Here is a 15,511-nt window from a genome sequence, read left to right on the forward strand (position 1 = left end):
CTTACCGTCCATGCCGGCTTACAAATGACGTGGTCGATTCACCGTCCGCGCCGGTTTACAACGCCACGGCCAACTTACCGTCCATGCCGGCTTACAAATGACGTGGTCGACACGGTCAACTCGCTGTTCGCGTTGGTTTCCAATGCCGCGGCTGACTCCAATGTATACATTAACACGCCCGGACTACATACGCCCGTACGAGCCGCCAAATGATCGCACTCAAACCGTCGCTCCAATGGTCCGGTCTACATCGACATGCTGGTGTCACGCCTGCTCGCTCGAGCCGTCCTACGAACGCATGCAAGCCGCCCCCACGGCCCATAACATTGGAGCAAAGAAAAAAGTGACATTCAGAATCATGTCTTACGCAACATCGCCAAAACACGCGCCAGCTTCTACTCGCGCTGTGTTACTCGATGGATAGACGCATTGGCCTGCTATCCCTGCGATGGGCTCTACTTCAACATACCAAAAGAAACAGAAAAGCTTGACATGAAGGAAAAACCCCTAGAGAAGCTACAATCTGAGTATGTGCATATGCGAGAATAGATTTCATGTTCATATGCGCATGGCAGTGACCTTATTGAAGGTATTGTTTTGACAACGTGGATATTCTTCAGGGTAAAAACTTAAGGTCTAGGGTCGGACATGACAGTGCTTGTGCACTATTTCTTTCATGCACGCGTTGTTTTTGGAGAATTTATTTTTCGATGTTGTCTTGGTGATGGTTTGTGCTGCGACTAAAAAAAATTGATCATTTTAGCGGAATATTTTTTCTTCTTCTTTTAGTCTTTTGGGTGTGTGCATCCATAATTATGGCATTGCATTGTTGTTGAGGCGGAATGTAATTGATATCTTCAGAATATATTAAAATATTTCTTTTGTCAAAATGTACGAGAAGACATCAAGAAATAATTTCATTTCATTTATTCAGAACAGAATTATAATCCAGGGATGTTACATACTTTTTTTTTTGAATAAAAGGGGTTCTCCTGCTTCATTTTATTGAAGCAACGAAGCAAACAGAGTTTCATACAGGCCCCATAACCAGCATAGTATCTCAACTCTGAACAACCAGAAAACTAAAAAAGCGAAGCATCTGAACGCAGGAAATCCAGCTACAGCAGCTAGCACCAAATATTACAGACACAAAACGAACTCATAGTTCCAGAACTCGGATGTTAGAGACTTCTCATCACGTATATCTGAAAACAAGATAAAGGATAGAATGCGATCCACTGCACTGCAAAAGCCACAACTCAAAAGAGCTGACCTTAATTAAGATGCATACATGGGTGCTAGCAGCTGAAGAGGTGTGCAGGGACTGGGAGCTTAGGCTTCACCACTGCCTCTAACGGGAACCTACGCGCAGTGGTGAGCCCGTATATTTCCTCCATGCTAAGCTGCTCCGGTGCCATACCGTCGGGAAGCCCCCACGCGAAGCCATGCAGCAAATTGGCGACGATCAACTGCACCATCTTGAGTCCCAGGCTATAACCGGGGCACATCCGCCGGCCCGCCCCGAACGGTAGTAGCTCCATGTCCTGCCCCTTCACGTCCACCTTGCTCCCTATGAACCTCTCCGGTCGGAACTCGTCCGGCGCGTCCCAACGGGTCGGGTCACGGCCGATGGCCCACACGTTGACGAGGACGAGTGTGCCGGCGCGGATGGCGTGGCCGTCGACGTACGCGTCCTCACGTGCCAGGTGAGGCGCCAACAGGGGCGACACCGGGTGCATGCGCATGGCCTCCTTCACGATGGCCTCTATGTATGGGAGCTCTGGGATGTCCTTCTCCATCACCATCCTGTCACGGCCGACCACACAGTCGAGCTCCTTGGTTGCCTTGCCCAACACCTCAGGGTTCCTGACAACCTCCGACATCGCCCACTCTATGGTTACACTGGATGTATCCGAACCCCCGACGATAAGTTCCTGCATATATGTCTCACTCTCTTTATAGTATAGAAATAAAAATATATCCCGCTCTCATAGATCGATTGTATAATTATTACGTAGTACTACGTACTATTACAGTAAGATAACTAAGCTGGGAAGAAGGAATTATAGAAGATGTGATGTGCGCACCTGAGTGAGAGCCTTCACGGTGTTCCGGTCAATCCGGTTAGGATTATCGGCGAGCTGCATCAGCACGTCCACCATGTCCCTCGCCACGAACTGCTCCCCCTCAACATGCCGGCGCTTCTCGTGTTCCTCCAGGACATGCTCGAGAAACAGGTCCATCTTTTTGCTGTACTTCTTCATCCTCCCCACGTACCCTTGCAGGTCCAGCCAGTTCAACCACGGAATAAAATCACCGACGTTGATCACGCCGTTGAGAAGGAAAAACTCTTCAATTAACCCCGACAAATCCTCCAGAGGCATGGCTGCCGAGCCTCTAGCATCCTTGTCCGCGTACTTCTTGCCCAGCACCACTCGCGAGATGATACCGTTGGTCGCCGCGAATAGGTAGCCCCTGAGCTGCACGACACGGCCAGATGTCCCGTGCACGGCCAGGTCGCGCAGCAGCGCGCTCACCTCTTCGTGGCGGATGTGCTTGTAGGAATCGAGCCGCGCCGTGCTGAACAGCTCGGTGACGAAGAGCTTGCGCGCGTGGCGGAAGTGAGCGTTGTAGGGCGCCCACAGGACGTCGGAGTAGTTGTAGGTGGTGTACTTGCCGGCCGCGGTCCTTGGCCGGTCGGCGAACACAGTGTCCTGGGTCTTGAGGAAGAACCTGGCCATCTCGGCCGAGGAGCCCACCACGACGGGGAAGGACCCAAAACGAAGCTGCATCAACGGGCCGTATTGCTTGGAGAGCTCGTGAATTGACCGGTGCGGCAGGGCGCCGATGAGATTGAGGTTCCCAATCACGGGCCACGGCTTCGGTCCTGGTGGAAGCCTGTTCCCCTGCGGCTGCGAGCCACGGTCACGGCGGAGAATGGTTAGGACGACGAGGACGACGGTCATGATGGAGGCCCATGCCCATGCCCTAACCTCCATTTGGAGTTGGAGCTGGTTTCTACTAAACTTGCAAGGTTGATGAGGCTGTTAATTTGTAGGGCCACAAGCGGAGCCGTACTTTATGAACAACACGCCTTCCCGATTAGTATCTTCCTCCAGTATCCTGGACAACACGGGGCAACTGCAAGGCTCTCCGAACGTACCTTATCCCCTGGCTGTCCTCTCAATCAGGATCGCCCATCTTCAACGAGGATTTTTTTCACTGTTTTAATCCTTAAGGCGTAAGTTCATCACAAAACGAACTGGGTTCGAAAGTATTTCACGTTATGACCCTTTTGGAAACGCCAGAGACCGTGGCGTTGCAGGACTTAGCAGAAACGGCAGTCTACTGGACGTTGCAGCTCTCATGTGCAACGCCAGTCTACTGGACGTTGCAGACCAAAGCTGCAACGCCAAGGGGGCTGGCGTTGCAGACCGAAGCGGGAACGCCAAGCCCACTGGCGTTGCAGGGCTCATAAGTAACAGGCCCGCGGCCCCTTCCTCCACCTCCACTTCTTTCTTCCTCCTCTTCCACGAAAAAGCTCTCCCTCCTCCTTCAGATCCCCCCTTTCGATCTCCCTCCTCCCCCAACCGTTTTGTTGGTTCTTTGGGGCAAATCGAAGAGGCCGGTAAGCTCCCCCAATCCCTCCAATTAGTTTTTGCAATGATTTTTTATTTGTGTAGATTTCTTTTGCACTAGGTGTACGTATGTTTTGAAGTAAAATTTATTTTGTGATTGTTAATAGGTGTAGTTTATGGTGTCTCTATGTGTAATTTTTGGTGGCTATATGTATAACCTAGATTGTGTTCATATTATCCGCATAAGGTTTATGCCTAGGTTTAGTTCATATTATTCGAAGAGGCCGGTAATAAGGGTCTTCATATTATGTAGGATGTTTCGTCCCGACCAATATCTGGGTCTTGATGACTACTATGAGCAGAAGGATCGTGCGGTGCTAGTTGAAAGAGGAGAGGTAATAATGATTTTATTGATGATTATTTTTATATACTCCATGATTTGTATATTTTCACAAGTTGAGCCCATTAACAAATTATGCCTTTGTTTGTTTAGGTTCCTCCACTACTTTGTTTGAGGGGGCACAACCCCAATGAAACTCTTGTATATGACCCTCGTTACGAGCCATATTTTAGAAGAATGGATCTTCTTCAATTTGTGCTCAACTTTAAAGGCACACCACCATGGTTGAACGCCACTGCCCTAACAGCACTTACGGATCGATGGAGGCCGGAGACGCACTCTTTTCACCTTCCTCTTGGTGAGATGAGCATAACCTTGGAGGATATTGCTATGATCTCCGGGCTTCCTATCGAGGGCAGGGCTCTTACAGGGAAGGTTAGGGCCGCCTGGTGGCGACAACGGGTTCCAGCATTGGTTGGTGTTGAACCCGAGCCATGGACTGATGAAACTAGGAAGGATCCTAGGCCATCCAGTGTGTTGTTCTCTTGGATACAGAGACATTTTCACAGATGCCCAAGGGATGCTAGTCCGCTTGTTCTGGAGAGGTTTGCGAGAGCTTATCTCTGGAATCTTTTGACCCAAGTGGTGTTTCCGGATGGCACTGGGGACACAGCCTCATGGATGTTCTTGGATCCGCTTCGTGACTGGGATGTGAAGTGGAGTTGGGGTTCGGCGGCACTAGCCTTCTTGTACCGTCAGGTATGGCTTAATATCATGCATTTTCATTTTATTCAATGGGATATGATGCATTTTCATTTTATTAAATATGTAGTTGGATGGAGCATGCATGAGGAGTAAGCCGACGTCCTGTCTTGGAGGTTTCGTCTGGGCCCTACAGGTTTGGATGTGGGAGCGTATCCCTGTTGGCCGGAACTTCAGCCTTGCTCCGGAAGAACCCTGGAAGTACCCATTTGATGGGGACGAGGAGCGATACCCCACTATCGCACACACATGGGCTAATGTCCAATGGACGAGTATCGCGGCTATGGGGCGGTATAAGGCATACATAAGCGAGCTTGACATGCTAACTTACGAACAGGTAAATGCTTTATCAAATTTGCTGATTTTTTTTCATGGATGGTTGAGTGACTTGTTGTTATGTAGGTTAATTGGAGGCCGTACACGGTACTTAGGCAGTATCCTCTCAGCAACATGTGCCTTCGTGACCAGCATCTTTGGCGTGTGCGGTGCCCGATGATATGCTTTTATGCGGTGGAGTGGCATCTTCCTCATCGTGTTTCAAAGCAGTTCGGGGTACAACAACGCACCCCGTCGGATTACGTCGAGACAAGTGTCAAGCTACATAAGTGAGTCTTTTGTATCACGTGTTTCTCCTGTTGATCAATGTCTAACATGAAAAAATGAAACTGATGTAGTATTTGTTGGGGAACGTCGCATGGGAAACAAAAAATTTCCTACGCGCACGAAGACCTATCATGGTGATGTCCATCTACGAGAGGGGATGAGTGATCTACGTACCCTTGTAGATCGTACAGCAGAAGCGTTAGAGAACGCGGTTGATGTAGTGGAACGTCCTCACGTCCCTCGATCCGCCCCGCGAACAATCCCGCGATCAGTCCCACGATCTAGTACCGAACGGACGGCACCTCCGCGTTCAGCACACGTACAGCTCGACGATGATCTCGGCCTTCTTGATCCAACAAGAGAGACGGAGAGGTAGAAGAGTTCTCCGGAAGCGTGACGGCGCTCCGGAGGTTGGTGATGATCTTGTCTCAGCAGGGCTCCGCCCGAGCTCCGCAGAAACGCGATCTAGAGGAAAAACTATGGAGGTATGTGGTCGGGCAGCCGTGAGAAAGTCGTCTCAAATCTGCCCTAAAAGCTCCATATATATAGGAGGAGGGAGGGGGACCTTGCCTTGGGGTCCAAGGGACCCTCAAGGGGTCGGCCGAGCCAAGGGGGGGAGGACTCCCCCCCAAACCGAGTTGGACTTGGTTTGGTGGGAGGAGTCCCCCTCCCTTCCCACTTCCTCCCTCTTTTTTTTCCTTTTCCTTTGATTTCCTTTTCTTGGCGCATAGGCCCCCTTGGGGCTGTCCCACCAGCCCATTAAGGGCTGGTGTGTCTCCCCAAAGCCTATGGGCTTCCCCGGGGTGGGTTGCCCCCCCCCCCCCCCCCCCCGTGAACTCCCGGAACCCATTCGTCATTCCCGGTACATTCCCGGTAACTCCGAAAACCTTCCGGTAATCAAATGAGGTCATCCTATATATCAATCTTCGTTTCTGGACCATTCCGGAAACCCTCGTGACGTCCGTGATCTCATCCGGGACTCCGAACAACATTCGGTAACCAACCATATAACTCAAATACGCATAAAACAACGTCCAACCTTAAGTATGCAGACCCTGCGGGTTCGAGAACTATGTAGACATGACCCGAGAGACTCCTCGGTCAATATCCAATAGCGGGACCTGGATGCCCATATTGGATCCTACATATTCTATGAAGATCTTATCGTTTGAACCTCGGTGCCAAGGATTCGTATAATCCCGTATGTCATTCCCTTTGTCCTTCGGTATGTTACTTGCCCGAGATTCGATCGTCAGTATCCGCATACCTATTTCAATCTCGTTTACCGGCAAGTCTCTTTACTCGTTCCGTAATACAAGATCCCGCAACTTACACTAAGTTACATTGCTTGCAAGGCTTGTGTGTGATGTTGTATTACCGAGTGGGCCCCGAGATACCTTTCCGTCACACGGAGTGACAAATCCCAGTCTTGATCCATACTAACTCAACTAACACCTTCGGAGATACCTGTAGAGCATCTTTATAGTCACCCAGTTACGTTGCGACGTTTGATACACACAAAGTATTCCTCCGGTGTCAGTGAGTTATATGATCTCATGGTCATAGGAATAAATACTTGACACGCAGAAAACAGTAGCAACAAAATGACATGATCAACATGCTACGTCTATTAGTTTGGGTCTAGTCCATCACGTGATTCTCCCAATGACGTGATCCAGTTATCAAGCAACAACACCTTGTTCATAATCAGAAGACACTGACTATCATCGATCAACTGGCTAGCCAACTAGAGGCATGCTAGGGACGGTGTTTTGTCTATGTATCCACACATGTAAATGAGTCTTCATTCAATACAATTATAGCATGGATAATAAACTATTATCTTGATACAGGAATTATAATAATAACTATACATTTATTATTGCCTCTAGGGCATAATTGCAACAGTCTCCCACTTGCACTAGAGTCAATAATCTAGCCCTCACATCACCATGTGAATTACATTGTAATAAATCTAACATCCATACAGTTCTGGTGTCGATCATGTTTTGGCCGTGGAAGAGGTTTAGTCAGCGGGTCTGCTACATTCAGATCCGTGTGCACTTTGCATATATTTACGTCCTCCTCCTCGACGTAGTCGCGGATGAGGTTGAAGCGTCGTTTGATGTGTCTGGTCTTCTTGTGAAACCTTGGTTCCTTTGCTAAGGCAATGGCACCAGTGTTGTCACAATACAAGGTTATTGGATCCAGTGCACTTGGCACCACTCCAAGATCCGTCATGAACTGCTTCATCCAGACACCCTCCTTAGCCGCCTCTGAGGCAGCCATGTACTCTGCTTCACATGTAGAATCTGCTACGACGCTTTGCTTGGAACTGCACCAGCTTACTGCACCCCCATTAAGAATAAATATGTATCCGGTTTGTGACTTAGAGTCGTCCGGATCTGTGTCAAAGCTTGCATCGACGTAACCTTTTACGGCGAGCTCTTGGTCACCTCCATACACGAGAAACATCTCCTTAGTCCTTTTCAGGTACTTCAGGATATTCTTGACCGCTGTCCAGTGATCCACTCCTGGATTACTCTGGAACCTACCTGCCATACTTATGGCCAGGCTAACATCCGGTCTAGTGCACAGCATCGCATACATGATAGAACCTATGGCTGAAGCATAGGGGACGGAGCGCATATGCTCTCTATCTTCATCAGTTGCTGGGCACTCAGTCTTACTCAATCTCGTACCTTGTAAAACTGGCAAGAACCCTTTCTTGGACTGTTCCATTTTGAACCTCTTCAAAACTTTATCAAGGTATGTGCTTTGTGAAAGTCCTATCAGGCGTTTCGATCTATCCCTATAGATCTTAATGCCTAGAATGTAAGCAGCTTCTCCTAGGTCCTTCATAGAGAAACTTTTATTCAAGTAACCTTTTATGCTCTCCAAAAGCTCTACGTTGTTTCCAATCAGTAATATGTCATCCACATATAATATTAGAAACGCCATAGAGCTCCCACTCACTTTCTTGTAAATACAAGATTCTCCAACCACTTGTATAAACCCAAATGCTTTGATCACCTCATCAAAGCGTTTGTTCCAACTCCGAGATGTTTGCACCAGTCCATAAATGGATCGCTGGAGTTTGCACACCTTGTCAGCATTTTTAGGATCGACAAAACCTTCGGGTTGCATCATATACAACTCTCCCTTAAGGAAACCGTTAAGGAACGCCGTTTTGACATCCATCTGCCAAATTTCATAATTGAAAAATGCAGCTATTGCTAACATGATTCTGACGGACTTAAGCATCGCTACGGGTGAGAAAGTCTCATCGTAGTCAACTCCTGGAACTTGTGAAAAACCCTTTGCCACAAGTCGAGCTTTATAAACGGTCACATTACCGTCAGCGTCCGTCTTCTTCTTAAAGATCCATTTGTTCTGAATAGCCTTGCGGCCCTCAGGTAGTATCTCCAAAGTCCACACTTTGTTCTCATACATGGATCCTATCTCGGACTTCATGGCTTCTAGCCATTTGTTGGAATCTGGGCCCACCATTGCTTCTTCATAATTCGCAGGTTCATTGTTGTCTAACAACATGATTGATAAGACGGGATTACCGTACCACTCTGGAGCAGCATGTGATCTCGTCGACCTGCGTGGTTCAACAGAAACTTGAACTGGAGTTTCATGATCATCATCATTAACTTCCTCCTCAACCGGCGTTGCAATGACAGAGGTTTCCCCTTGCCCTGCGCCACCATCCAGAGGGATGAGAGGTTCGACAACCTCGTCAAGTTCTATCTTCCTCCCACTCAATTCTCTCGAGAGAAACTCCTTCTCGAGAAAAGTTCCGTTCTTAGCAACAAACACTTTGCCCTCGGATTTGAGATAGAAGGTGTACCCAACTGTCTCTTTTGTGTAACCTATGAAGACGCACTTTTCCGCTTTGGGTTCCAGCTTTTCAGGCTGAAGCTTTTTGACATAAGCATCACATCCCCAAACTTTAAGAAACGACAACTTTGGCCTTTTGCCATACCACAGTTCGTATGGTGTCATCTCAACGGATTTTGATGGTGCCCTATTTAAAGTGAATGCAGTTGTTTCTAATGCATAACCCCAAAATGATAACGGCAAATCAGTAAGAGACATCGTAGATCGCACCATCTCTAACAAAGTACGATTACGACGTTCGGACACACCATTACGCTGTGGTGTTCCAGGCGGTGTTAACTCCGAAACAATTCCACATTGTCTTAAGTGAGCACCAAACTCGAAACTCAGATATTCACCCCCACGATCAGACCGTAGGAACTTGATCTTCTTGTTACGATGACTTTCCACTTCACTCTGAAATTGCTTGAACTTTTCAAATGTTTCAGACTTGTGCTTCATCAAGTAGACATAACCATATCTTCTTAAATCGTCAGTGAAGGTGAGAAAATAACGATATCCGCCGCGTGCCTCCACGCTCATTGGACCACACACATCGGTATGTATGATTTCCAACAAGTCACTAGCACGCTCCATTGTTCCGGAGAACGGAGTCTTAGTCATCTTGCCCATGAGGCATGGTTCGCACGTGTCAAGTGAATCAAAGTCAAGTGACTCCAAAAGTCCATCAGCATGGAGTTTCTTCATGCGTTTTACACCAATATGACCTAAGCGGCAGTGCCACCAAAATATGGCGCTATCATTGTTTACTCTAACCCTTTTGGTCTCAATGTTATGTATATGCGTATCGCTATCAAGATTCAATATGAACAATCCTCTCACATTCGGTGCATGACCATAAAAGATGTTACTCATAGAAATAGAACAACCATTATTCTCAGACTTAAAAGAGTAACCGTCTCGCAATAAACAAGATCCAGATATAATGTTCATGCTCAACGCAGGCACTAAATAACAATGATTTAAGTTCACCACTAATCCCGATGGTAGCTGAAGTGACACTGTGCCGACGGCGATTGCATCAATCTTGGAACCGTTTCCTACGCGCATCGTCACTTCGTCTTTCGCCAGCCTTCGTCTATTCCGCAGTTCCTGTTTCGAGTTGCAAATATGAGCAACAGAACCGGTATCAAATACCCAAGCACTACTACGAGAGCCGGTTAAGTACACATCAATAACATGTATATCAAATATACCTGATTTTTCTTTGCCCGCCTTCTTATCTGCCAGATACTTGGGGCAATATCGCTTCCAGTGACCCATACCCTTCCAATAGAAGCACTCTGTTTCAGGCTTAGGTCCAGCCTTGGGTTTCTTCGGCGGATTGGCAACAGGCTTGCCGCTCTTCTTCGAATTGCCCTTCTTGCCTTTGCCGTTTCTCTTGAAACCAGTGGTCTTGCTCACCATCAACACTTGATGCTCTTTACGGAGTTCAGACTCTGCGACTTTCAGCATCGCAAACAACTCGCCGGGAGACTTGTTCATCCCTTGCATGTTGTAGTTCAACACAAAGCCTTTATAGCTTGGCGGCAGTGATTGAAGGATTCTGTCAGTGATAGCTTCTTGCGGGAGTTCAATCCCCAGTTCAGCTAGACGGTTTGAGTACCCAGACATTTTGAGCACATGTTCACTGACAGACGAGTTTTCCTCCATCTTGCAAGCATAGAATTTATCGGAGGTCTCATACCTCTCGATCCGGGCGTTCTTCTGAAAGATAAACTTCAACTCCTGGAACATCTCAAATGCTCCATGACGCTCAAAGCGACGTTGAAGTCCCGGTTCTAAGCCATACAAGACTGCACATTGAACTATTGAGTAGTCCTCCTTACGCGCTAACCAAGCGTTCTTAACATCCTGATCAGCCGTAGCGGGTGGTTCATCTCCTAGCGCAGCATTAAGGACATAATCCTTCTTCCCAGCTTGTAAGATTAGCTTAAGATTACGAGCCCAGTCTACAAAGTTGCTTCCATCATCTTTCAACTTAGCTTTCTCTAGGAACGTATTAAAATTCAGGATGACACTTGCGTGAGCCATGATCTACAACACAAATATATTCAAAGTGGACTTAGACTATGTTCAAGATAATTAGAGTTCAACTTAATAAAATTATATGCTAAACTCCCACTCAAAAAGTACATCTCTCTAGTCATTTGAGTGGTTCATGATCCACTTACACTATCCCAAGTCCGATCATCACGTGAGTTGAGTATAGTTTCAGTGGTAAGCATCCCTATGCTAATCATATCAACTATATGATTCATGATCGACCTTTCGGTCTCATATGTTCCGAGGCCATGTCTGCACATGCTAGGCTCGTCAAGCTTAACCCGAGTGTTCCGCGTGCGCAACTGTTTTGCACCCATTGTATGTGAACGTTGAGTCTATCACACCCGATCATCACGTGGTGTCTCGAAACGACGAACTGTAGCAACGGTGCATAGTCGGGGAGAACACAATTTCGTCTTGAAATTTTAGTGAGAGATCACCTCATAATGCTACCGTCGTTCTAAGCAAAATAAGGTGGAAAAAGGATTAACATCACATGCAATTCATAAGTGACATGATATGGCCATCATCACGTGCTTCTTGATCTCCATCACCAAAGCACCGGCACGATCTTCTTGTCACCGGCGCCACACCATGATCATCCATCAACGTGTTGCCATCGGGGTTGTCATGCTACTTATGCTATTACTACTAAAGCTACATCCTAGCAAAATAGTAAACGCATCTGCAAGCACAAACGTTATTATAAAGACAACCCTATGGCTCATGCCGGTTGCCGTACCATCGACGTGCAAGTCGATATTTCTATTACAACATGATCATCTCATACATCCAATATATCACATCACATCATTGGCCATATCACATCACAATCATACCCTGCAAAAACAAGTTAGACGTCCTCTAATTTTGTTGTTGCATGTTTTACGTGGTGACCAAGGGTATCTAGTAGGATCGCATCTTACTTACGCAAACACCACAACGAAGATATATGAGTTGCTATTTAACCTCATCCAAGGACCTCCTCGGTCAAATCCGATTCAACTAAAGTTGGAGAAACCGACACTTGCCAGTCATCTTTGAGCAAAGGGGGTTACTCGTAACGATGAAACCAGTCTCTCGTAAGCGTACGAGTAATGTCGGTCCAAGCCGCTTCAATCCAACAATACCGCGGAATCAAGAAAAGACTAAGTAGGGCAGCAAAACGCACATCACCGCCCACAAAAACTTTTGTGTTCTACTCGAGAAAACATCTACGCATGAACCTAGCTCATGATGCCACTGTTGGGGAACGTCGCATGGGAAACAAAAAATTTCCTACGCGCACGAAGACCTATCATGGTGATGTCCATCTACGAGAGGGGATGAGTGATCTACGTATCCTTGTAGATCGTACAGCAGAAGCGTTAGAGAACGCGGTTGATGTAGTGGAACGTCCTCACGTCCCTCGATCCACCCTGCGAACAATCCCGCGATCAGTCCCACGATCTAGTACCGAACGGACGGCACCTCCGCGTTCAGCACACGTACAGCTCGACGATGATCTCGGCCTTCTTGATCCAGCAAGAGAGACGGAGAGGTAGAAGAGTTCTCCGGCAGCGTGACGGCGCTCCGGAGGTTGGTGATGATCTTGTCTCAGCAGGGCTCCGCCCGAGCTCCGCAGAAACGCGATCTAGAGGAAAAACTATGGAGGTATGTGGTCGGGCAGCCGTGAGAAAGTCGTCTCAAATCTGCCCTAAAAGCTCCATATATATAGGAGGAGGGAGGGGGACCTTGCCTTGGGGTCCAAGGGAACCTCAAGGGGTCGGCCGAGCCAAGGGGGGGAGGACTCCCCCCCAAACCGAGTTGGACTTGGTTTGGTGGGAGGAGTCCCCCTCCCTTCCCACTTCCTCCCTCTTTTTTTTCCTTTTCCTTTGATTTCCTTTTCTTGGCGCATAGGCCCCCTTGGGGCTGTCCCACCAGCCCATTAAGGGCTGGTGTGTCTCCCCAAAGCCTATGGGCTTCCCCGGGGTGGGTTGCCCCCCCCCCCCCCCCGTGAACTCCCGGAACCCATTCGTCATTCCCGGTAACTCCGAAAACCTTCCGGTAATCAAATGAGGTCATCCTATATATCAATCTTCGTTTCCGAACCATTCCGGAAACCCTCGTGACGTCCGTGATCTCATCCGGGACTCCGAACAACATTCGGTAACCAACCATATAACTCAAATACGCATAAAACAACGTCGAACCTTAAGTGTGCAGACCCTGCGGGTTCGAGAACTATGTAGACATGACCCGAGAGACTCCTCGGTCAATATCCAATAGAGGGACCTGGATGCCCATATTGGATCCTACATATTCTATGAAGATCTTATCGTTTGAACCTCAGTGCCAAGGATTCGTATAATCCCGTATGTCATTCCCTTTGTCCTTCGGTATGTTACTTGCCCGAGATTCAATCGTCAGTATCCGCATACCTATTTCAATCTCGTTTACCGGCAAGTCTCTTTACTCGTTCCGTAATACAAGATCCCGCAACTTACACTAAGTTACATTGCTTGCAAGGCTTGTGTGTGATGTTGTATTACCGAGTGGGTCCCGAGATACCTTTCCGTCACACGGAGTGACAAATCCCAGTCTTGATCCATACTAACTCAACTAACACCTTCGGAGATACCTGTAGAGCATATTTATAGTCACCCAGTTACGTTGCGACGTTTGATACACACAAAGTATTCCTCCGGTGTCAGTGAGTTATATGATCTCATGGTCATAGGAATAAATACTTGACACGCAGAAACAGTAGCAACAAAATGACACGATCAACATGCTACGTCTATTAGTTTGGGTCTAGTCCATCACGTGATTCTCCCAATGACGTGATCCAGTTATCAAGCAACAACACCTTGTTCATAATCAGAAGACACTGACTATCATCGATCAACTGGCTAGCCAACTAGAGGCATGCTAGGGACGGTGTTTTGTCTATGTATCCACACATGTAAATGAGTCTTCATTCAATACAATTATAGCATGGATAATAAACTATTATCTTGATATAGGAATTATAATAATAACTATACATTTATTATTGCCTCTAGGGCATAATTCGAACAGTATTCTAATGCTTTGTAGGACAAACCGGCAAAGCAATAAGACTTTCATTAATTGGGAGGAGCACCACATTACTTGGGTGGACATGTGGAATGCTCAGAGACAACATCGAGTTGAAAATGATGAAACACCAGACACTGACGAGGCGGCATACTTAAGGCATTTGGAGTGGATGCGTACAGAGTACAGAGTTATCCATAAGGCTGCCTGGACTCGTTCCGATTGCTTGGACTTACTGCCGAGTGAGGCTGCTGATGCTGCATTCAACAATTCAATTAGGGAGACAGTTGGAGCGCATCTTGACTATGGTCATCTCCATGACCGAGTGGTACGTCCCTCATTTAAAATATAAACAAGTGTCATTTATTCGTGGATGGTATGTCACATGTGTTTTATCCAGGGCACGGAGCTATGGAGATGTATCAACGAGAGTAACGTGGTCCTTGCCCGTGCCCCATGTCCACAAACGGACAGACTTGTTAGAACTAGTCTGCAGGTTTGATGCCTTGTTAACCTTTGTTTTGTCATACCTTTGTTAGCATATTAACATGTCATTATCTTTTCCTTGCGCAGAAGGTCGCCAATCGGTGCCGCACACTAGCGGCTTTACTTTCTTGCCACGGTGTTTTGTCCACCGATGTAAGGGCACGTGCGCAGTACACGATGGATGTGCAGTCTTCCGCTCGTCCGTCTGCCAGCCGGCCACAGGCCTCTTCCGCTCGTCCGTCTTCGAGTGGAGCACATGTTTCTTCTAGCCGAGCACATGAAGAGGAGATTGAAGAAGAAGAAGATGAGTCTGACAACGAGGCCGCGGATCAGGACTACATTGAGTTTGGGGCTTCGCAGATGGAAGATGCTCCGCAGTCAAGTCAACCCACTCAGCCGACGGAAGCAACACGTCGAGCTAGCTCAAGGAACATCAGACGTCCTGGCTGGCAGAACACTCCTGAGGGCTACGTTACTAAGGGCAAGATGGCTGCAAAGAGAGGGAGGAAGTGAGTGTTATGATGTTGTCTGTTGAACTACTATGTTTTCTGTTGAACTATGTTGTTTGTCGAACTACGTCTGTTAAACTATGTACTATGATGTTATGCTGAGTCTTATGATTTAAATTATGGTGTTATGCTTTGAATTATGGTGTTATGTTTTGATGAATGGTGATATGCTGAGTCTTATGATTTAAATTATGGTGTTACGCTGTGAATTATGGTCTTACGAC

At 47.3% G+C, this 15,511-nt stretch overlaps 1 protein-coding gene across 1 annotated transcript; it reads right to left on the reverse strand.

Annotated features, from left to right (window-relative positions):
• Positions 1-1,047: 1,047 nt before the first annotated feature.
• Positions 1,048-3,047, reverse strand: LOC123431322 (trimethyltridecatetraene synthase-like). The gene is made up of 2 exons (XM_045115144.1): positions 2,088-3,047; positions 1,048-1,934 (listed from the first exon to the last, which is right to left on the reverse strand). The coding sequence occupies exons 1-2, from the start codon at positions 2,997-2,999 to the stop codon at positions 1,299-1,301; spliced, it is 1,548 nt and encodes a 515-aa protein (XP_044971079.1). The 5' UTR covers positions 3,000-3,047; the 3' UTR covers positions 1,048-1,298.
• Positions 3,048-15,511: the final 12,464 nt, after the last annotated feature.

The sequence above is a fragment of the Hordeum vulgare genome, chromosome 2H, assembly GCF_904849725.1.
Source record: "Hordeum vulgare subsp. vulgare chromosome 2H, MorexV3_pseudomolecules_assembly, whole genome shotgun sequence".
In the NCBI taxonomy this organism is placed as follows: domain Eukaryota; kingdom Viridiplantae; phylum Streptophyta; class Magnoliopsida; order Poales; family Poaceae; genus Hordeum; species Hordeum vulgare.

What these genes read in the sequence shown, in the direction of transcription:
- LOC123431322 (XM_045115144.1), bottom strand. Translation starts at nt 2,999, where the DNA reads ATGGAGGTTAGGGCATGGGCATGGGCCTCCATCATGACCGTCGTCCTC. An exon ending in CCGTGAAGGCTCTCACTCAG is followed by an intron (nt 1,935 to 2,087) that starts GTGCGCACATCA and finishes ACATATATGCAG; the next exon opens with GAACTTATCGTCGGGGGTTC.